Source organism: Marmota flaviventris, chromosome 2, assembly GCF_047511675.1.
Source record: "Marmota flaviventris isolate mMarFla1 chromosome 2, mMarFla1.hap1, whole genome shotgun sequence".
Lineage (NCBI taxonomy): Eukaryota > Metazoa > Chordata > Mammalia > Rodentia > Sciuridae > Marmota > Marmota flaviventris.
In genome coordinates this window covers 80,694,077-80,718,739 of record NC_092499.1, presented here as the reverse complement: position 1 = coordinate 80,718,739, position 24,663 = coordinate 80,694,077, and the positions used below count along the sequence as shown (strand labels likewise).

At 38.9% G+C, this 24,663-nt stretch overlaps 1 protein-coding gene across 10 annotated transcripts in view; it reads right to left on the bottom strand.

The window, feature by feature from the left end:
* Window positions 1–259: 259 nt before the first annotated feature.
* Rnase10 (ribonuclease A family member 10 (inactive)) overlaps window positions 260–24,663 on the bottom strand; it is a 44,842-nt gene continuing 20,438 nt past the window's right edge. For 5 of the 10 annotated variants that reach the window (XM_071608054.1, XM_071608053.1, XM_071608055.1 and 2 more), the window contains 3 exons: window positions 7,814–8,027; window positions 6,604–6,902; window positions 260–5,281 (listed from right to left, as the gene is read on the bottom strand). In XM_071608054.1, coding sequence (XP_071464155.1) covers window positions 4,626–5,276 — 651 coding nt within the window. In that variant the 5' untranslated portion in view covers window positions 5,277–5,281; window positions 6,604–6,902; window positions 7,814–8,027 and the 3' untranslated portion in view covers window positions 260–4,625. Of the gene's footprint in view, window positions 5,282–6,603; window positions 6,903–7,813; window positions 8,028–9,585; window positions 9,788–24,663 lie in introns of those variants that run through there. The other 5 variants (XR_011706654.1, XM_071608056.1, XM_071608058.1 and 2 more) reach the window with 5 other exon arrangements.

Below are 24,663 nucleotides of genomic sequence, written 5' to 3'. Positions count from 1 at the left end.
CAGTTGGTAGAGTGCTTGCCTCCTATGCACAAGGCCATGGGTTCAATCCCTAGCACTGAAAAAAAAAAGAAAAGAAACAGTCTATAGGGGCTGGGATTGTGGCTCTGTGATAGAGTGCTCACACCATAAGAGAGAAATAATTTTAAGGAGAACAAGAGAGAGAAGTCAGGTGGGAGGATCCCTTAAACACAGGAGTTAAGACTAGTTTGGGCAACATAGAGAGACCACATTAAAAAAAAAAAAAACTAACAGCAAGAGATTGATTCTGAAAAAGCTTTATATTTCATATTTTTTATCCTAGTAAAAGTTCAAATCTTAAATATATATTATGGTTTAGATTGGCTGTGATTTTTAAAACTTTGAATAACATTGAGAAGTGTCTCCATCATCATCCAGACTGTCAGGACCGGTATTCATGAGGAACCAAAGCCCGGAGGTTTTCTTCTGCTTCTCTCTCTCTCTCCCCCATATCTATCTATCTCTTTCTCTCTCTCCCCCACCCATTTACCTATAATATCAAGTACGTATGTTCTTAGCACAATAAATGCTTTTAACTGATGTACAAACATAATCTAGGCCCTAAACTACTTAGAGTTGAATCTCATCCTTTTGAATCACTGTGAGAAAACAGAACGATGTTTCAAATTGGGAAGCAGCACCTGAAGAGAAGCACAGGAAGCTTCCATCTGAAATACGGATCAGCCATATATGAGTTGGGAGATTCGCATCAAGGTAACTGGGGGCTATGATTTGGATGTGGTTTGTCAGTAAAATGTTCATGTGTTAGAGGCTTGGTCCTCGGTGTGGCTATGTTGAGTGGTAGAACACTTAAGGAGTGGGGCCTGGTAAAAGGTGGTTAAGTCATTGGGAGCCCTGCTCTTGGTAGGGATCAATTCTGGTCTGGTGGAGGGGTTAGTTCTTGCAAGAGTGGGTTGATATAAAAAGAGCAAGACTTGCCCCTCCCAAGTATCTAGCTTCCTGTCTTACCCGTGATCTCTCCCTCTTGCATATACTTCCTCCATGATGCTCTCTACCATATGTGACCCAACTAAGGGGACCCTAATCATAGACCAAACTGATAGAGTCACTGATCAACTTCCAAAACTGGAAGTTAAATAAACCTCTTTTCTTTATATGTAACTAGCTTCAGGTATTTTGTTATAGCAACAGAAAATGTTACTCTTTCTGAACTATCACTTATCTTTAAAATGGAGCAAACATAATCTACCTCCTTATAGGAATAAAATAAAACCAAATATATGACAGCATCTAAAAAGAGTGCCTGAAATACAATAATAGATTCCTTCCTGCTTATCTTGGAAAGAAAAGAATTCATATGAAGCCCTTTGAATCATGCGTTAGGCTGCTCAGCTCTCTTCATTTTTGTGGTACTTGATTGGAGTTATAGAACTTCTTAATCCGATTAAGTGATTCTGTGCTTCCTTGCAATTATTATAACTTCTGAGAAAGTACTGGAGAATCAATAAGTAGAAAAGTATTGATCAATAAATGTGCTGATGAAGAATATAAAAGAATTTTATAACATAACTGCTTCCACAAAGATGCTTGTGCCATAACTAGGATCATATATGATATACTCAAATTAATTAAGAGCTCATTAAATTGTAAATATAGGTTCACAATCCCTTAGCTGAAACTTGGGACCAATGCATATGGGAACTTAGAATTTTTTGAATTTTTAAAAACAATATTGTGTTTGTGCACATACATACATAACATACTACTGAAACACCCATAGAAGAGTATATTTTAGGCAGCACTCATGATCAAACACATTGATATTTCCATAAAGAAATGTGTCATGGTTGCATCGCATAAATAAAGATAATAAGTAGCCTCGCTTTGTCAATTTAGTCAGGTGCTACATCTAAAGGAGTTTTAAAGTCACTTTGGAAAAAAAAAAAACTTGATTTTTAGAGTTTTAGGAATTCAGGAACTGTGGATAAAGGTCCAGGGACTTGTCACAAGCATGTACACTGGAAATGTAAAGAGGAGGTGAGATGTCCATCCACAAAGCCTTGTCACTGTGTTACCTCGGCCACAGAAGCTGTATTTTCCTGCTCAAGCCACTAGGAGCCAGGAGGGTATTTTGTAAATTGGTTTCTTGAGTTTATCTCCACAGTCAGAAAAAGCCTGATGGCTGCGATTCCTACAAAGTGGAGACCAAAATGGGGAGATAGGAGTCCTCACTGAGCGGTGTGAGAGCCCTGAGAAAGTTGGGGACCCATAAAAGAATGTAGCTGTATTTGCAAATGAGAGAAGACAGGCTTTAATCTCGGATTAAAGACAGGAGAGACAGTGAGAGAAGGCAGGCTTTAATCCCTGTCTCTTACTAGTTCACTCTGTACAGTGGCCTCTTTGGCTTCTGGTTAGGGTGAAGTCACCCGTATGGAACCCTTTCACATTCATTCCCAGTACTATAGCCCTGGGTTTACTTACCAAATTTCTAACTCCGACTGTACTTTTTTTTTCTTCTCTTCTTACTCCATTTCTCATTTTTTCCCTTGTCTTACATAACCTTCTTTCTCTCCACCATCAGGAAGAAGAGGAGTTTACATTGGCTGCGTCCTCACCACCTGCCTCTCCTCCATCCACTCCTCAAATGTCAGGGCAGTCCACAAACGCAGACACACTTCCTGCCCAGCACTGTTTACAAGAGGCCATTACTAGGAAAGATGAGTCTGAGGAATGGGAGAATCTTACCACATCCAAATGGCTGTCTGCCTGCAAGAACTGGAAGAATTAAGGAAATAGGAAAACAGAGACCGTGGGAGTTGGGGGGACAGGTCAGAGTGATGGAACTTTTTCTTCTTTCCCATCTCCCGTGTATGTGTATTCCTGACTCTTAGGTCTATTACCAGATATGAAGATGAAGCTGAGGAAAACCCCAACAGGAGGAGATCTCAAAACCAAATCACACAGTGAGTCCTTCTAGCCATTTCCTCAAACTTTCCCTGTCCCCATGCATTCTAACTACACTTAAAAAAAAATGAATTTAGAGGAAATAAGCTGAGGGTAGCCACTTGCATCCTCTGTTTATTCAACCCCGTAGCATCCCTGCCCTTCCCTGTTTTGTTTTTGGTGGTTGTTGTTCTTTGTTTTTGTTTTTATTTCTTTTTTTTTTAAGAGAGAAAGAGAGAAAAATTTTAATATTTATTTTTTAGTTTTCAGCGGACACAACATCTTTGTTTGTATGTGGTGCTGAGGATCGAACCCGGGCTGCACACATGCCAGGCGAGCGCGCTACCAGTTGAGCCACATCCCCAGCCCAGTTTTTATTTCTTTTTATTTTATTTATTTATTTTGTTTTTCCCCTTCTTAAATAAATAAATTCAAACATCTGCTGAAATTATTCTTTCACCAACTTTCCTTGTTCTTTAGCACAAGAAATGGGCAAGGATGGGCTGGGGTTGTGGCTCCAGAGATAGAGCGCTCCCTTAGCATGAGTGAGGCACTGGGTTCAATCCTCAGCACCACATAGAGTAAAATAAATTATGTCCACCTATAACTAAAAGATAAATATTTTTAAAGAAAGAAAAGAAATGGACAAGGATGCTGAATGAGAATAAGACTCCTCCCACCTCATTCATCCCACATATAATGAGCATCTACTATGAACACTCTTCTACTTTTTATTCTTAACTTGGAAAGATGGTGCTCTCTTTTCCTCTCTGCTTCTCTCGTTTTCACCCTCCTGACCTACCTTCCCTCCAGCCCTTCTGCCTGACTCTATAGGATCTTCCTCTGCTTATCTGGTAAAGCAGAAGTGTCCAGTCTGGGCTGATGGAATCTCTGAAAAGATCCGGAGAAAGTGAAAAAAAGGCCCCAAAAGAAAAAGAAAAGGAGAGAAAGAGAGAGAGAGAGAGAAGGTGAAAAAGAAACAAAGGGGAAAGAAAGGAAGAAAAACAAAGAAACAAAGCAAAGTGAAGATGGGAAGAAAAACAAAAGGGTAAGGAAGAGTCGGGAGAAAGAGAACAGTTCATGCCCCTGCACATGTTCTGTCTTGATGTGCACCACTATACCACCTGGCTACCCGTAAGCCTAGGCTCTGTGTTTCCAGGCTCAGGAAAAGAAACATGGTCCACGTGGTCTTCTACACACAGTCACAAACACAATCACTTTAATTGCATTCACAGTGCAAAAAAGGATAGGTGTGCAAACCTCAGAAGTCTCAAGTGATTGCTGTAGAGGTTTGAGGTGGGTCGCAGGGAGGAACATAGGAAATAGAGGCATTAAATAAAACTCTGCCAGTCCACACTCAAAGGCAAACTCAGACCAGGGAACAGACTAATGACCAGGGCCACTGGAGGGGCAGGAGCAGTCCTTTATTTATCCCCTTCCACAGCAAAGATTGGAGAGGAAAAATAGAGAAACTGAGCATCATTACTCTCTTAAGCACCTCTAAGTCCAGGGACAAGATGCATGTTGGATGGTCCCTAAGGCAAAGAAGAATAACATTTTTAGAAGATGTTGATAAAGAATAGTTCATCCTCTCTTCCTAGAAAATTCTCTGCAAGATTACCTAAGAGGAGGAGTGCAACTTGAGAAGTGGAAGTGGAAAAGGAAAAGAAAAAGGTAGAAGAGAAAGAAGAGGATGAGTTGCTTCACTGTATAGATGTTAAATGGAGGTTCATGCCATTACAGGTTATGACAATGACCCTTTCCAGAATGAAAGTCAGATAATTACAGTTAGGAGTGAGCTGGCCGGACTTGGACAACTTGCAGAATGTCAAATCGAAAGGACGGGGGCTTCTGTGACATTTTATCCCCTTGAGGTCACAGGCAACAACAGGACTGCTACAGACAGCTCTGACTGTGTTGATTTCCTCGTGGATGAATGTGTACTCAAATATGCAGCTGCGATTGTGCTCCTTCACCTTGTTTGCCATCATGCTATTGCATTCCCTGGCCTCCAAACTAAGCCTAAAATCTTCTTGGTTGCTCCGCAAGAAAGTCTTGTCTCTGAGCACCTTGTTTCCTCCCACCTCATCTTCACTGGAGAAGGTCTCTTCTGGCGAGTCAGGTTGCTCTGTTCCTTTGTTGCTAAGCACCAGGCTTTCTGTGGCTTGTGTGCCTTTTCCCTCCTCAGTGGTCTCGACTTTGTCCTGTGAGTCACTGGACCAAAACTGGTTCAGTGGCTGATCAATATCCTCCAGGACTGCTGCGGCCATGTGAAGCCCCAGCCCCAGGCCCAGCCCCAGGCCCAGCAGCAGCAGCAGCAGCATGAAAAAGATTTGTACCAGAGTCAGCTTCATTTTGCCTGGACAGGTGGAGGGAAATGGAAGGACATGATGTTGAGATGAAAACTGGCACCAGTGGAGACTGTGGCCTCTCTAAATCCTACAGCATAGGCTTTGGGGTCTCCCCTTTCTTCTCCACATGACTCCATCTCCCAAAGCAGTGATCCTTTGTCTTTCTCTTTCCATTTCTCAGTCCATCCCCCACCATACTCCCTGTTAGTGTGTAATAAGGTATGGATCCCAAAGATTGGGAAGACAACCAGGAAAAGCTGTTCTGAAATTGGCTTACAGATGAGGAGTCAGTGAGGAAAGCTGGCACCAATGATTTTTAAATAACTAAATTCTTAATCAAGTAATTAACTTGAATTTTGCCCATTACTATTTATTTCCTCCCCCAAAAGATTAATGGCACACGCCATTAATCCCAGTGACTTGGGAAGCTGAGGCAAGAGAATCGCAAGTTTGAAACCAGCCTCAGTAACTGAGTGAGGCCCTAAGCATCTTAGCAAGACCTTGTCTCAAAATAAAAAAGAAATAAAAAGAGTTGAGGGTATGGCTCAGGGGTGAAGCGCTCAAGTTCTACCCCAGGTATCAAAAAAAAAAAAAAAAAAAAGATTAAAATGAATAGAAAAAGTACTGTAGTCTATTCAACTGAGACTAAGGGTTAAGATGTCCAGTCTCAGTCTTCATTCTTACTAAAGTTACATCTTGTCATACCAGATTCCTTCTTCTGTGAAAGATCACCTACTACCTAGGTATTCCTGCTGATTTGTACTTTCAGGGAAGAAATGGAATAAGAATGAAAACAAAGAACAGTTGATCTGCTGGGGCTTTCTTAACTAATGAAGATCTTAATGAGAGCTGAGGCAACGAAGTATGTCTTTGTCTTGCTAGGTCAGTATCACATTCTATCAAAGAGAGACCTTCTCTACAAGAAAAAATAAAATAAAATGCTATGAAGAACATTATTGAGACAGTTGATAAAATTAGAATATAGTCTGCGGAGAAGCTGATGATGTTATTATGTCAGTGTCTTATACAATAAACTTTAAAAGTAAATTCAGATTATTTAAGAGAATATCCATGCTGTTAGTAAATACATACTGAAATATTAACGTGTGCATGTGTTAAGTGCATGCTTATAGGGAAAAAAGAAAATGATAAAATAAACTTGAGAAAAATAATTTTAAATATTTTTTCTGAATAAAGAGCAGTGAGAAGTCCCTTGTTTTATTATTGCAACTTTTCTATAGAGATAAAAATGTTTTCAAAAATTTTTTAATTAAAAAAATAGAACTTCTCAGGTTGTTCCCTGAGAAGGGTACCCAATACCATGACTTACCTACACTCCTAAGTAGCTTCAGAGGTTCTTGTATCTTCCAGTTCCCCAAATTCTTCCCTTCCAGGGTTTTCTTCTTGGTAACCAGCGGATGCTAGTCTGCATAAAAATGACGGACCCTATGGTTCCTATGATCTTAAACACAGAATGACTTCCTAAGCCACTCCTCTTTCCTCTCCCCCAATCAACACTGAACAATTACACTCAAGCAATTTGGCTTTCTACTCCCACAAATACTTTGAAGTAAGGCTATTTGGACAATAATTCAGTTCCAGACTTCCAGGACAGGAAATGTCTCCAACCTGAAAAATTACAGACAGTTTTACTTTATCAATCCATCATTCCATTCCTGAGATATACCCATTCATCTGTGGTTTATAAGCAATCTGGTCTTGTGCATGAATTTCGAAACTAGTTGTCTTTAAATTATTTTCTCCCCCCACTGTATTTCTTTAAACCCTTCCCTATCATTTCTGAAATGTCAAGATCTTTGTCCTTTATTTGGGTTAACTGTCCAACATAGTTATTTTATTTTTCACATTTTACATGGTATCATGACTTGATTTGAAGATCTAGACTATTTGAGTCAATTGTAAACGTTCACATACTTTTCTTTGCCTATGCCTTTACCCAGCCCTCCACTCCACTCCTCTTTCCATTCTCCAACCAATAGCCACATGCCCATAACAACACCTAGATTTTACAAAGCTAATTATTTAGCCCTAGATAAGAGATAATCCAAAGCACCACTATCATTATCAATCCCTACAGGCTGGGTGAATAAAACCAGGAAGGTTATGCTGTGGTTGCTAAGATTCTCTTCTTTAGCAAATGTTGACAACATGATATAATATTGTTAAATGCATGTTGGAGATTATTAAAGCACTGTAAAAAAAAACCTCTCTAGGCATAAATAAGCCCTCTTGGGAGGATGTTTTCTGTAGTCACTCAGACAGGAGCTTTCAAATGGTAGTTTGAAAAACACTCGTGTAATCCACATGATCTATTCAGCTGACTTTCTGCAGTGCCAATGTTTATAATTTAGAACAATTAAGCAATCTTTATTTTAAAAATATTTTTTAATTGTAGCTGGACATAATGCCTTTATTTTATTTATTGTTATGTGGTGCTGAGGATCTAATTTGGTGACTCATATGTGCTAGGCAAGCATTCTACCACTGAGCCACAACCATAGCCCAGCAATCTTGACTACCTGCTTGAGTGAGGAATTCATGGCATTTCACCATCACAGTTTGCTTGTGCTGTTCCTCTTTTGTGTTCATTCTGCTCATTCACTCTGGAGAGTTCTCTTTGCAACAGAAGGGGAAATGGAGAATCCTCTGCTGAGCCCAGCAGCAATCTGGGCTTCACTTCCTTCTTTATTACTGGAGTGTTCTGGTTACTTCTAGAGATCATTGGAAACCAACCTTTAATTGAATATGAAGAAAGGAATTATTCTTGGTTTGTTTTTTTTTTTTCCCCTAGGCAACGGCTTTCTCATCTTCTAAATTTGGATAGTAGTGGCACTTACGTCATAGGGCTATTGTAAATATTACATAAGATGCTGCAGGCTAAATGTGTTAGCTATTGTTGTTGTTCTTGCTATTTCACAGCAATTACCAACATATGATAATTTCCCACACAATCAATACCATTTTCCTGTTTATAAATAGCTAAGGACTAACGAACAATAGCTACAGACTAAGAACCAACACCACACTAAAGATTGCTACCAATACTTCTCACTGCGTCTCCTACAAGAGTCTGTTAATATCCTAGACTATCAGAGAAGGAAGTAAGACTCATATAGACTCTCTGTTTTACAAATAAACTAGCTTAAAGAGGTTGATGTCTCAGATGAGTAATGGCAGTTCTGATGACAAAATTCTTGGCTTCTAGTTAGGTAAAAATATATGGAAGGAAGGAAGGGAGGTAGGTAGGGAGATAGAGCAGACATCCTGATTAGAAAACTGATAATCAATCCATTTAAGAGTTAGATTCTGAATGTGCTATTTCTCATTGTACTGGGATCACTGAGAGATGGGAAACAACTGAGATGATCCCCACAATTCCCCTAGCTTACTCCCTGTAGAGAGTTTTCAGGATGCAGCTGAGAGGGAGAACCTAGGTGGAGACTGTCAGTCTCCCTGAGTTGAGGAGACAGAATTGGGTGTCCAAGAGGGCCAGGTCAACCTGAACTCACAGGGTTCCAAAGGGGACAGAGATGCAGAGAGAACTTCAGAGCTCTGGACTGGTAAGAGAGACCCCTACACATCTGTCAGAAAGGCTAACATTTAAAAACCAGTGATAATTATAAACTCTGTCTGGAATGCAGGGGAACTGGATCTTGGGAACATTTCTGATAGGAATGTAAAATGTTGGAGTTACTCTGGAAACAGTTTGGTGGATTCTTAGAACACTAAATTTGCATTTATCATACAGTCTAGAAATCATACAATCTAGAAATCGCACTCTTGAGTGTTTAATCCAGAACAATGAAAATGTATGTGTGCAGAAAACCTGTATATAAATAAAATAGCAGTTTTAGGCATATTAGCCAACAACTGAGAACAACCCAAATGTCCTCCAGTGGGAGAAGGATCAAGCCAACTTTAGTATGTGTATACCACAGAATACTACTCAGAAATAAAAAGATTGAATCATTGATAAATGCAGCAACCTGGAAGGATATCAAGGGCACTATATTGAGCGAGGAAAAAAAAAGTCAAATGGCATGTACTTACACCAGTAATAAACCCACTAAGAAAAAACCTGGGAAAATAATTTTATTCACAATAGCTTAAAAAATAAAATAAGAATGAACCTAACCAAGGAAGTGAAAGACCCCTATAATGAGAATTACAGAATATTGAAGAAAGAAGTTCAAGAAGTCACTTGAAGATGGAAACACCTCCCAGGTTCATGGATCAGCAGAATTCATATTGTTAAAATGGCCGTATTACTGCTGGGTGTGGTACCACATACCTGTAATCCCAGTTATTCAGGAAGCTGAAGCAGAAGGATGATAAATCCAAGACCAGTCTGAGCAATTTAGTGAGACTCTGTTTCAAAATAAATTAAAAATAGAGCTGGGGATGTAGCTTAGTGGTAAAGTGCTTACCTAGCATGTGGTAGGGTCTGGGTTCAACAACTTAGCACTAAAATAAATACATAAAGCCATATGACCAAAAGCAATCTATAGATTTTATGCAATGCCCTTCAAAATACCAATGGCATTCTTCACAGAACTAGAAAAAAATCATAAAATTATATGAGAGCACAAAAGACCCAGAATAGCAAAGCAATCCTGAGCAAAAAGAGCAATGCTAGAGGCATCACCATACCCTATTTCAACATATACTACAGAGCCATAGTAATAAAAACAGTAGGGTACAAAAACAATAGTAACAAAACAGTAGGCATAGACAGACACAAAACAAAACATAGTAACAAAATAGAAATAGTAACAAATACAGTAAGCATAGACAGACACATAGACCAATGGAATAGAATAGAAGACACAGAATAAATCCATACAGCTACAGTCATCTGATTCTTGACAAAGATGCCAAAAATATACACTGGAGAGAAGAAAGCCTCTTTAACAAAAGGTGCTAGGAAAATTGGATATCCATATGTAGACTGAAACTAGATTCTTCTCTTACCCTATACAAAAATTAACTCAAAGTGGAGCAAAAACCTGAGTACAAGACCCAAAACTCTGAAACTGATAAAAGAAAACATAGAGGAATCCCTTGGGGAGATAGATACAAATAACAACTTCCCGAATAGGACTCTGATAGTTCAGGAAATAATAGCAAGAATTGACAAATGGGATTGCATCAATTTAGAAACTTCTGCACAGCAAAGGAAACAGAAGAACGAAGAGACAGCATACAGAGTGAGAGTTTCTTTTCTGACAGAGGATTAATGTTAATATTAAAATATATGAAGAACTCAAATTTTAACACCGAAAAAAAAAATCAATAAATGGGCAAATGAACTGTTAGACCAGGACACAAGAAAAGACCACTGACTCCAATTAAAATCAAATTAAAGCAAGCTTATTATTTCGACCAGCCGGGCTGCCTCTCCCACCCAAAACCACAGGAACAAGACAGCACCACAGTTTTCTTGCAGCCCAGCTTTATAGCCCAGAAAGTTACACAAAGGGGGGTTACAGATAACAAAACTCTGATGAGCATAACACAAAGGTTTACATTTTTGCTGGCCCCAACATCAGAATTTATGAAGGTCATCAGAGCCTCAGAGAGGGTTGGTATCTGGCCAGGGATGGCCAAGATTTATGAGGCCTCACTAAAGTTTCAGAGACGGCTGCTATCTGGTCAGGGAGAGCCAGGCATGGGCGATTTCAAGGGATGGGCAGGCATTCCAAGCTAGTTCAGAATTTGCAATAATTTATAGTAAAACTGAAATTATCTTTTCATGGCTTTGTGGCGAGATGGCTCCCAATTTTAAGAGAAAATCAGGTTGGGTTTATCAGAACTAAAAAGACACTTCTCAAAAGAAGAAATACAAAGGGCCAATAATTATACAAAAAAAAAAATGTTCAACATCTTTAGAAATCAAGGAAGTGCAAAATTAAAACTTACATTGAGATTCCATCTCATCCCAGTCAGGATGGTTATCATCAAAATACAAAAAATAGGGCTGGGGATATAACTCAAAGGTAATGTTTTCCGTGTGTGTGTGTGTGTGTGTGAGGCCCTGGGTTCAGTCCTTATCACTGCAAAAAACAAACAAACAAACAAAAACAAAACAATACATTCTGGAAAGTTGGGGAGAGAGGAAAGGAACACTTACACACTGTTGGTAGGCATGTAAATTAGTACAAATTATTACAGCTACTATGGAAATCAGTGTGGAATTTCCTCAATTAAAAACAGAACTACCATATGGCTCACTTATACCAATTCTCATCATACACTTGAAGGAATAAAAGTTCTCATGCTATAGAGATACCTGCATACCCATGTTTATTGTGACATAATTCAGAACAGAAAACTTATGGAATCAGTCTAAGTGCCCCTCAACAGATAAAGAAAATGTGGTGTACATATACAATGCAATATTATCCCATCAAAAAGAACAAAATCAGGAAACCAGCGGCCACCATCTTGGAGAGCTGAAGTAACCACCGCCACTCTCGGACAGATTGCAACAATAAAACAGGTGTGTGCCCGCCCCGCGGCTACAGATGGCGGGGCCCCGCAGAGAAGCAGCCAGCAAGCAGAGAGAAACGTTGCTGTGGATTCTGTGGAATCCTGCTGGCTGAGCCCTCACTGAACCCCAGGCTGAGTTCAGGATTTCAGACGGGGAAGGAAGCGGTACAGTTCTATCCCCCACAACGGAAACTCCACCAAGGAAACCCGCGGCCACCATCTTGGAGAGCTGAAGTAACCACCGCCACTCTCCGACAGATTGCAACAATAAAACAGGTGCGTGTTACTCAGCTCATCTCCCATACAGTGGGGAATTCGCATAAAGTCTCACCTAGACTTTCCGGGGGAGGGATTATCAGAGCGAGCCTGCATAAAGCTAGAGACACCTGACCTTCAACTCCCCCTCCCATCAGCGGCGAAAACGAAACCTGTCTTGCCAGCACTGGGGGAGGGGCAAGCGGAAAAAATCAAAACAATAGAGTGCTGGGGTTCCCAATAGCCACCCTCCACACTCAACAAACAGCAGGCCCAGAGTACAGTTTGAACTACCGAAAGGCATCACTCAGGGGAAATCTGGTCTAGCAGGAGAAACCAGGACTAACAGGAGAAACCAGGGGACTAGAGGCCAGGCCCTCGTGACTGGGCGGCTGGAGACTGCCCGCCTGCCGGCGACAGCCCGCCCGCTGCCCGCGCGACTGGGCGGCTGGAGACCACCCACCCGCCGGCGACCGGAAGCTGAAACCAACCAGAGACAGTCCAGTCCCACCCCCCCATTCGGACACCCCGGCAAGGAGCCTGGGGCCCACCATAGCAGAGAGGTGACATCACTGGAGCTCGGCAGTCGGAATTCCTTCCCAGCAGAATCCACTTTAGCAGGCATAGTCTACCAACACAGAGGAGAGAAAACAGAGATATACAAAACCAAAACAAATCTATAGGAGAGAGCACAGCAATCAAATAGAGCTGAAAAGTAACATGAACATCATGAAAAAACAAGGGAAAAAAGGAGTACAAACAATGCAGGACAACTTAAATCTACTGGAGGACCTAGAAGCATCAGAAACATGGAGAGGGAAAGAACTCAAGGCATACCTAACTCAGATGGAAAGGAATATTAGAGAAGACATGAGGCAGCAAGGCCAAGCAATAAAAGTATATTTTGAAAATGAATTAAACAAACAAATTCAAATGGCAAAGAACGAGCTTTACCAGGAGATAGAGATCTTAAAAAAAAATCAAACAGTAATCCTAGAAATGCAGGAAACTATAAACCAAATTAAAAACTCAAATGAGAATATTACAAATAGACTAGATCAAGTAGAAGTCAGAACATCAGATAATGAAGACAAAGTTTATCAACTTGAAAAGAATATAGTCAACACAGAAAAGATGCTTAAATCCCACGAGCAATCTATTCAAGAGATATGGGATGTCATAAAAAAACCAAATTTGAGAGTCATTGGGATAGAAGAAGGCATAGAGAATCAAACCAAAGGAATGGACAACCTATTAAATGAAATAATTCTAGAAAACTTCCCAGAGATAAAAGATGGAATGGATTGCCAAATCTTGGAAGCCTACAGGACCCCAAACATTCAAAACCATAATAGACCAACTCCAAGACATATAATTATGAAGATAGCCAACATACAGAACAAGGAGAGAATATTAAAAGCTATGAGAGAAAGGAGGCAGTTTACATTCAGGAGTAAACCAATTAGGTTAACGACTGATTTTTCATCACAGACTTTGAAAGCGAGAAGATCCTGGAACGATGTATTTCAAACGCTGAAAAATAATGGATTCCAACCAAGAATACTGTATCCAACAAAATTAAGCTTCAGATTTGACAATGAAATTAAAATCTTCCACGATAAACAAAAGCTAAAAGAATTCGCAGCCAGAAAACCAGCACTGCAAAGCATTTTGAGCAAAATACTACAAGAAGAGGAATTGAAAAATAGTGCCCAAAACTAACAGCGGGAGGTATCTCAGTAAACAGGGAGGAAAATAACCAAAAAGTAAAAACTAGCCAAACTAAAATAAATAAATAAATAAACATGACTGGAAGTACAAATCATATTTCAATTGTAACCTTAAATGTTAATGGCCTAAACTCACCAATCAAGAGACATAGGCTAGTAAACTGGATCAAAAAAACAAATCCAACAATATGCTGCCTTCAGGAGACTCATATGATAGGAAAAGACTTACACAGGCTGAAGGTAAAAGGTTGGGAAAAATCATACCACTCACATGGCCCTCGGAAGCAAGCAGGAGTGGCCATACTCATATCGAATAAAATCAACATCAAACTAAGTTAATCAAAAGGGATAAAGAAGGACACTATATACTGTTAAAAGGAACCATCCACCAACAAGACATAACAATTATCAATCTGTATGCACCAAACAATGGTGCTGCAACGTTCATAAAACAAACTCTCCTCAAGTTCAAGAGTCAAATAGACTACAACACAATAATTATGGGTGACTTCAACACACCGCTCTCGCCATTAGACAGATCCTTTAGACAAAAGCTGAATAAAGAAACTATAGAACTCAATAGCACAATCAATAACCTAGACTTAACCGACATATATAGAATATATCAACCATCATCAAGTGAATACATGTTCTTCTCAGCAGCACATGGATCCTACTCAAAGATAGACCATATATTATGCCATAGGGCAACTCTTAGTAAATATAAAGGAGTGGAGATAATACCATGCACCATATCTGATCATAATGGAATGAAACTGGAAATCAATGAAAAAAGAAGGAAGGAAAAATCCTACATCACATGGGAAATGAATAATATGTTACTGAATGATCAATGGGTTACAGAAGACATAAAGGAGGAAATAAAAAAATTCTTAGAGACAAATTACAATACAGACACAACATACCGGAATCTATGGGACACAATGAAAGCAGTTTTAAGAGGGAAATTCATTTCTTGGAGTTCTTTCCTCAAAAAAAGAAAAAACCAACAAATAAATGAACTCACACTACACCTCAAAAAACTAGAAAAGGAAGAGCAAAACAACAGCAAATGTAGTAGAAGACAAGAAATAATTAAAATTAGAGCAGAAATCAACAAAATTGAAACAAAAAAAAAACCATTGAAAAAACTAAAAGTTGATTCTTTGAAAAAATAAATAAGATCGACAGGCCCTTAGCCATGCTAACGAAGAGAAGAAGAGAGAGAACTCAAATTACCAACATACGGGATAAAAAAGGCAATATCACAACAGACACTACAGAAATACAGAAGATATTTAGAAAGTATTTTGAAACCCTATATTCCAATAAAATAGAAGATATCGATAAATTTCTTAAGTCATACGATCTGCCCAGATTGAGTCAGGAAGACACACACAATTTAAACAGACCAATAACAAAGGAAGAAATAGAAGAAGCCATCAAAAGACTACCAACCAAAAAAAGCCCTGGACCAGATGGGTATACAGCGGAGTTCTACAAAACCTTCAAAGAAGAATTAATACCAATACTTTTCAAGCTATTTCAAGAAATAGAAAAAGAAGGAGTTTTTCCAAATTCATTCTATGAGGTCAACATCACCCTGATCCCAAAACCAGACAAAGACACTTCAAAGAAAGAAAACTACAGACCAATATCTCTAATGAACTTGGATGCAAAAATTCTCAATAAAATCCTGGTGAATCGAATACAAAAGCATATCAAAAAAATTGTGCATCATGATCAAGTAGGATTCATCCCTGGGATGCAAGGCTGGTTCAATATACGGAAATCAATAAATGTAATCCACCACATCAATAGACTTAAAGACAAGAACCATATGATCATCTCGATAGATGCAGAAAAAGCATTTGACAAAGTACAGCATCCCTTTATGTTCAAAACACTAGAAAAACTAGGGATAACAGGAACTTACCTCAACATGGTAAAAGCTATATATGCTAAACCTCAGGCTAGCATCATCCTAAATGGAGAAAAACTGAAGGCATTACCTCTAAAATCTGGAACAAGATAGGGATGCCCTCTATCACCACTTCTATTCAATTTAGTTCTTGAAATACTAGCCAGAGCAATTACACAGACAAAAGAAATTAAAGGCATAAAAATAGGAAAAGAAGAACTTAAATTATCGCTATTTGCGGATGACATGATAATATATTTAACAGATCCAAAAGGGTCTACAAAGAAACTGCTAGAGTTAATAAATGAATTCAGCAAAGTGGCAGGATATAAAATCAACACGCATAAATCAAAGGCATTCCTGTATATCAGCAACAAAACTTCTGAAATGGAAATGAGGAAAACCACTCCATTCACAATATCCTCAAAGAAAATAAGATACTTGGGAATCAACCTAACAAAAGAGGTGAAAGATTTATACAATGAAAACTACAGAACCCTAAATAGAGAGATAGAAGAAGATCTTAGAAGATGGAAAAATGTACCCTGTTCATGGATAGGCAGAACTAACATCATCAAAATGGCGATATTACCCAAAGTTCTCTACAGGTTTAATGCGATGCCAATCAAAATCCCAATGGCATTTCTTGTAGAAATAGATAAAGCAATCATGAAATTCATATGGAAAAACAAAAGACCCAGAATAGCAAAAGCAATTCTAAGCAGGAAGTGTGAATCTGGAGGTATAGCGATACCAGAGTTCAAACTGTACTACAGAGCAATAGTAACAAAAACAGCATGGTACTGGTACCAAAACAGGCAGGTGGACCAATGGTACAGAATAGAGGACACAGAAACCAATCCACAAAAGTACAACTTTCTTATATTTGATAAAGGGGCTAAAAGCATGCAATGGAGGAAGGATAGCATCTTCAACAAATGGTGCTGGGAAAATTGGAAATCCATATGCAACAAAATGAAACTGAATCCCTTTCTCTCGCCATGCACAAAAGTTAACTCAAAATGGATCAAGGAGCTAGATATCAAATCAGAGACACTGCGTCTGATAGAAGAAAAAGTTGGCTACGATCTACATACTGTGGGGTCGGGCTCCAAATTCCTTAATAGGACGCCCATAGCCCAAGAGTTAATAACAAGAATCAACAAATGGGACTTACTTAAACTAAAAAGTTTTTTCTCAGCAAGAGAAACAATAAGAGAGATAAATAGAGAGCCTACATCCTGGGAACAAATTTTTACCCCTCACACTTCAGATAGAGCCCTAATATCCAGAATATACAAAGAACTCAAAAAATTAAACAATAAGATAACAAATAACCCAATCAACAAATGGGCCAAGGACCTGAACAGACACTTCACAGAGGAGGACATACAATCAATCAACAAGTACATGAAAAAATGCTCACCATTTCTAGCAGTCAGAGAAATGCAAATCAAAACCACCCTAAGATACCATCTCACTCCAGTAAGATTGGCAGCCATTATGAAGTCAAACAACATAAGTGTTGGCGAGGATGTGGGGAAAAGGGTACACTTGTACACTGCTGGTGGGACTGCAAATTGGTGAGGCCAATTTGGAAAGCAGTATGGAGATTCCTGGGAAAGCTGGGAATGGAACCACCATTTGACCCAGCTATCGCCCTTCTTGGACTATTCCCTGAGGATCTTAAAAGAGCGCACTATAGGGATACTGCCACATCAGTGATCATAGCGGCACAATTCACAATAGCTAGACTGTGGAACCAACCCAGATGCCCTTCAATAGATGAATGGATAAAAAAAAAATTGTGGCATCTATACACAATGGAGTATTATGCAGCACTAAAAAATGACAAAATCATAGAATTTGCAGGGAAATGGATGGCATTAGAACAGATTATGCTAAGTGAAGCTAGCCAATCCTTAAAAAACAAATGCCAAATGTCTTCTTTGATATAAAGAGAACAACTAAGAACAGAACAGGGAGGAAGAGCATGAGGAAAAGATTAACACTAAACAGAGACGAGTGGGGGGAGAGAAAGGGAGAGAAAAGGGAAAGCATATGGAAATGGTAGGAGACCCTCAATGTTACACAAAATTACATATAAGAGGTTGTGAGGGGAAAGGGGGGGAACAAGGGAGAGAATTGAACACCAGCAGATGAGGTAGAGAGGGAAGATGGGAGGGGAGGGGAGGGGGGATAGTAGGGGATAGGAAAGGTAGCAGAATACAACAGTCACTAATATGCCATTATGTAAAAACGTGACAGTGTAACTGATGTGATTCTGCAATTTGTATTTGGGGTAAAAATGGGAGTTCATAACCCAATTGAGTCAAATGTATGAAAGATGATATATCATGAGCTTTGTAATGTTTTGAACAACCAATAAAAAAAAGAACAAAATCATATCATTTGCAGAAAAATGGATGTAAAGAGCATCATATTAAGCATAATAAACCAGATTAAGAAAGACAAGTATCAAAGGTTTGCTCTCATGTGTGGAATCTAGACAGGAAAAAAAAGGGGGGGTGGGGGTCAGGGGAAGTAGCTGGGAAACTTAGGAGGAAAAAGATGGGGGAAGGGAGAAAGGGAAAGAGCATAATTGTGCGGATATGCCACAATATGCCACAATCATCCCATTAATTTATATAGTTAATATGTACTAATAAAACAAAAAAGGGGTGGGGGTATAGGTTAGTGGTAAAGTACCCCTGGGTTCAATCCACAGAAAAAAAAAAAATATATATATATATATAATTACACGCATGAGCCACTGAGCCTGACTACATATAGCCAGGCTCAGTGGCTCATGAGTGTAATTCTAGCAACTCGGGAGGCTGAACCAGAGGAAGCAAGTTCAAAGCCAACCTCAGAAACTTAGCAAGGCCCTAAGCAACTTAGTGAGACCCTGTATCAAAAAACAAAACAAAACAAAACTGGCATGTATTGTATGATTGCTTTTATATAGCATAGAAAACAGATTAGAGGTTGTCAATGGTTAGGATGATGGGGGTGGAAACGTAAGTGTGACCAGACAGGTGTATCGCAAATGTGGTGATGCAATAGATCTGTATCTTCTCTATAGTTTTTTTGTGTGTTTAGAAGCACTGGGGATTGAACCCAGGGTCTTGGTCACTCTAAGCAAGAGCTCTACCACTGAGCTGTATCCCCAGTCTATAGATCTGTGTCTTGAGTGAGTGATAGTTGCATGAATTAACACATGTAATAAAATTACATACACGTTATGGTAATGTCAGTTTCCCAATTTTGATATTGCATTGTAGTTAGTTAAGTAAGATGTAACCCCTAGGGGAAGCATGGGACCTCTGTGTGCTATTTTGCAACTTCCTATGAACTCATAATTATATCAAAATAAAAATTTGGGGGTGCGAATGAAGCTCAGTGGTAGAATGTGTGTGCCTCATGTTCATGAGACCCTGGGTTCAATCCCATCACTGAAGTAAATAAATAAAAATTAGAAGGGTCTGGGGTTGTGGCTCAGTGTAGAACACTCACCTAGAATACGTTGAGACACTGAGTTTGATCTTCAGCACCACATAAAAATAAAATAAATATATTGTGTTCACCTACAACTAAAAAATATTTATAAAAAAGTTATAAGTTGAGCCGTCACATGATAGCCAAATATAGTAGAGTCTGCAGGAGACTGCAGTTCAGAAAAGGCTGGGCTGGAGTTGTAAATTTGGGAAACATCAGCACATAAGTATCTAAATTTGTGAAACTAGATGAAAGTGAAGAGAAGGATTTTTTTTTCACTTTGTTTTATTTGTTTATTTTGTGGCACTGGGGAATAGAACCCAGGGCTTCATCATTATAGGTAAGCTCTCTTCCCCCTGAGATGTACCCCAGTCCTTTTGTGTTTTTAAGATGGGAAAAAAATAATAGCTTGTTTGTTGATACTAAAGTCCTAATAAAGAGGAAAAACTGATAATGCAAGAGAGAAAGGAGAAATTGGGGGGGGGGGGCAATGATGAGTGATCATACTCTGAATGAATTCCTGGATTTATGCATGTGAATGTGTTGTTGTCTATGAATTACACTTCAGGATAGTAAAGGAGCCACACAACATGTTTGCTATGAAAGGTCAGATCTAGTGACATGGTTGAGAACCACTGGTTAAAAGAATTAGTAATGGGCAGGGGTCCTGCTGTACTGTACACGCATTAGTTTTTCCTTCATTCTGCACTTTTTGGGTTGCTCCTGCCCAATAATGGTTGATTAGCTATAAGAATCTACCTTGGCCTTAGACTAGAGGTTCTATAGCTATGAGAAGTCTCTTAGCATAGGAGACATAGGAACAGGAGAAGGAGGAAATGCTGAATGTCCTTTTTTTTTTTTTTTTTTAAGATGTTGATGGACATTTATTTTCACTTATTTGCATGTGGTGCTGAGAATTGAACCCAGTGCCTCACACATGCTAGGCAAGCATTCCACCACTGAGCCACAACCCCAGCCCCCTGAACAATGTTTTTATAATAAGGATTCTTAGTTTGGTGCAGGTCTCAAATAAGCTGTTATCATCCTTTCCAGGGTTTTTGTCATTCACATGCCCACTAGATACACAAAAGTCCAGGAAGAAGGGGCTTTTTTTTTTTTTTTTTTAGAGACTGGCACGTTATCTAGGATGATCCAACATCTAAACACTGTCTTTCATCAGATTCCCAGAGTGCTCAATTGTGTGCAGAGCATAGTGTCACTTTCCCTGACCTACCAACACAAAGGAACCTGGCCTATTGAAGATATTCAGCAGATGTCCTGGTAGTAAGTGCTTGTAAGATTATGTAGTGGAATTCTTCTTATAAAAACAATTCTGCTGGTTATGCCCTACTCAAGGGTGACCAGCAAAGAGGAAGTAAGAGATTGAAACCTCACCAGTACTCTGCTAAGCAAACTAGGCAAACTGGCACAGAGTTGGCTTTACCCAGCAGAAGAGAATTTTCTTCTCATTCATACAAAGGTGCTATTTCTGGGGACCTAATAGATGACTTTACATTTGAGTACATTGTACATAAGTGATCTCACATGGCTCTCACAATTTCTCTACCAGGTAAGAAGACATCCCATTTTATAGTAAAATTGAGGCCTCGAGATGTTTAGTGACTTGCCCAAGGTCCCCTAGGTGGTAGGTGGCAGGGACAAGAATGAGCCCCTGATTTGCTGACTCCTACACATTTTTCCTTCCCTTATATCACCTGTATAGTTAACTGTTTTCAGTTGCAGTCATTTCCTCATGGAACAACTGGTTTCCATTGATGTCAAAAGCAATCTTGAATATATAAGGTGGAATTTTCAGTTATTAAGAATCATAACAGTCCAGGTGTGGTGGTGCATGCCTATAATCCCAGCAGTTTGGGAGGTTGAGGCAGGAGGATCATGAGTTCAAAGAAAGCCTCAGCAATTTAGCGAGGTCCTAAGCAACTCAGCAAGACCCCTGTCTCTAAATAAAACAAAAAAGGGCTGGGGTTGTGGCTCAGTGTTTAAGCACCGCTGGGTGGTTCAATCTCCCATACCAAAAAAAAAAAAAAAAAAGAATCATAACAGTCAGGTGCATAACAGTCCCAGTAGCTTGGGAGGCTGAGGCAGGAGGATTGCAAGTTCAAAGCCAGCCTCAGTTAGCAAGGCCCTGTCTCAAAATAAAGAGGCTAGGGATGTTGCTCAGTGGTCAAGAACCCCTGGGTTCAATCTTGAGTACCAAAATTCAATCAATCAATCATTACAATTCACATTTGTAAAATAAATTCACACAAACCTGTTCCCGTTCCATAGAACCCAAGTCTTCTACCCTCTGCCAATGCTTTTATCCTTCTAATCTTTTTTTTTTTTTTTATTCTCCCTTCTAATCACTGCAGCTCCTCTGTGCTGGGTTTTTACCTATTCAGGCCCTGCATAGCCCTGATCCATCTAATGGACTACTCTCTACAGATGTTATTGCACTGTGTCTTATTTTTTCTACATGAGTAAATTTGGAAATTTCTATAGTGTTGAAGGAGTTGTGCTTAATAATATATGAACAATAAAATAAAACACAACCAGCCCACTCTAGTGTGACAGGAACTTCCAGAACCAATAAAGCCTACAAAGAAACTCCCAGAGATTTCATCTGATAATGCAGGAGAGAAAGGAGAAAGCTATGAGCCTATTCATCAAAACTATGATCCCCTCTTGCAAGAAGTTTTCTGCTTCTCAAGGTGTAGACTTGGAAAGATGCCACCTTACTGACATTCTGGGTGAATCCTCTATAAAAGTTATGTTCATCTATTTTAATAATATTTTAATTACTTAATAGAGTGAAGTAATATTTGCTGTCTTTTTAAAAAAATATGCTTAATTATCTTTAGAGATATTTTTGTCTAAAAATATCTTTTGAAATGGCTTATTTAATTTTTATGCCAAAGAAAGAAATTTCTTTAAAAGTTGCATTATTTATTTATTTATTTATTTAGGTACTAGGGATTGAACCCAGAGGTTCTTAGTCACTGAGCTACATTCCCAGCACTTTTCATGTTTTTGTTTTGAGACAGGGTCTTACTAAGTTACCTAGGGTTTCTGTAAGTTGCTAAGGCTGGCTTTGAACTTGCAGTCCTGCCTCAGCTTCCTGAGCTGCTGGGATTACAGATGTGAGCCTTGCCACCTGGCAAAAGTTGCATTGTTTTATTATGAACTTCTCATAACCTTTCACATTTGAAAATTATCAGAAATAAGTTAACCACAGTCATTCTAAGGCTCCATCACCTACAGGTAGTTTTGGGGTTTCTCTAAGTTTCTATGAAAGTGTTGCTATGAACTACAGGCCAGAATTTTTGTCTTTTATAAAGAAGGACAATCTCAGAGCCTCAGAGAAAAGAACAGCACTAGATACTTCAGACTATTGACCCTTTAAGGCACACACTTGGATATAGTCTTTTGAGTTAACACCTCTTAGACAACTTTTGGACCAAGATTTCCAGAACTTTTTAGTCAAAAAGCAGATAGCTCCATGAGGCTGTTAACTCAAGTTCCACCATATAAAAATTAATAATGTAAAACTGAATGAAATGATATACAAAATTTGTAGTTATTTGATTAGAATATTGTTTTAGCTGGGTGTTGGTGTATTGGCACACATTTGTTAATCCCAACTGCTCAAAGGCTGAGGCAGAGGATCTCAAGCTCAAGGCCAACATCAGCAATTTAGTAAGGCCCTAAGCAACTTAGCAAGACCCTGTCTCAAGATAAAAAATAAAAAGGGCTTGGAATTGTAACTCAGTAGTAAAGGTAAAGCACCCAAGGTTCAATTCCCAATAGTTCCATCTGACACTACTTACAAAAGCTTATAGGAAGAAATTCATTTTGTGACCTTGTCAATATTACATGGCTCTAGATTAACAAAGCACACAGAAGGAGTTCTACATGGAAAGTTAACACTCTTGATCACCTATGGAAATAATTGGGCCAAATTTTCAGTGTTACCCTTTTACCCCCGCCCCCCCACCTCTCCCAGTGAACTTAGTTTCTTATCCTGGTTTTCTTCTTGTCCTCAGTGTCAAACACAGTGTCTACAATAAAGAGGAAAGTCAACAGTATTCATTAGGACAAAAGAATATCAGGTTATGAATTAGCATTTGCCCATGATTCTAACCATGAGCTAGCAACCAAGGGAGGGAGCTGAAATCACCAAGCCCAATTTCCTCTGTTCAGCCTCCAGCTTTAACACTAGGGAGGCAGAGGATCCATTAAAAATAAATTCCCACCTAGCTTTAAAATATTCCAGTAATAAATTATAAAAATAATAAAGTAAGGAGAGAAGAAACAAGATGGGCAGAATACTGATTATTGTTGAAATTGCATGTGATGGGAACTTGAGGTTTAATTATACTATTTTCTCTAGTTCTGCATGATTGAAAGTTCCTGCAATTACACACACACACACACACACACACACACACACGTAGACTTTGAAGGGGAAGGAAATTATAAAAAGGACGTCTGCGGCATCAAGGAGGAAATTAAAAAAATTCTTAGAGGTAAATGAGAACACTGATACAACATATCAAAATCTCTGGGACTCTATGAAGGCAATACTAAGAGGAAAGTTCATTACATGGAGTTTATCCCTTAAAAGAAGAAAAAGTCAACAAATAAATGACCTAACATTATATCTCAAAGCCATAGAAAAAGAAAAAAAAACACCAAAATTAGTAGAAGACAGGAAATAATTAAAATCAGAGCTGAAATCAATAAAATTGAAACAAAAGAAACAATTGAGAAAATGGACAAAACAAAAAGTTGGTTCTTTGAAAAAATAAACAAAATTGACAAACCCTTAGCCATGGTAACAAAGAGAAGGAGAGAGAAAATTCAAATTACTAACATATGTGATGAAAAAAGAAGTATCACAACAGACACTTCAGATATATAGAAGATAATTAGAAACTATTTTGAAAACTTGTACTCCAATAAAATATATTGAAGGCATCGAAAAGTTTCTAGAGTCATAAGATTCGCCCAAATTGAATCAGGATGATATACACAGATATAATTAAACAGATTAATTTCAAACGATGAAATAGAAGGTGCCACCAGAAGCCTACCAACAAAGAAAAGCCCAGGACCAACTGAGTTCTACAAGATCTTTAAAGAAGAACTAATACCAATACTCCTCAAATTATTTCATGAAATAGAAAAAGAGGGAGCAGGCTGGGGATGTGGCTCAAGCGGTAGCGCGCTCACCTGGTATGCGTGCTGCTCGGTTCGATCCTCAGTACCACATACAAACAAATACGTTGTGTCTGCCGAAAACTAAAAAACAAATATTTAAAAAATTCTCTCTCTCTCTCTCTCTCTCTCTCTCTCTCTCTCTCTCTTAAAAAAAAAAAAGAAAAGAAAGAAAGAAAAAGAGGGAGCACTTCTAAACTTATTCTATGAGGCCAGTATCACCCTGATTCCAAAACTAGGCAAAGACACATCAAAGAAA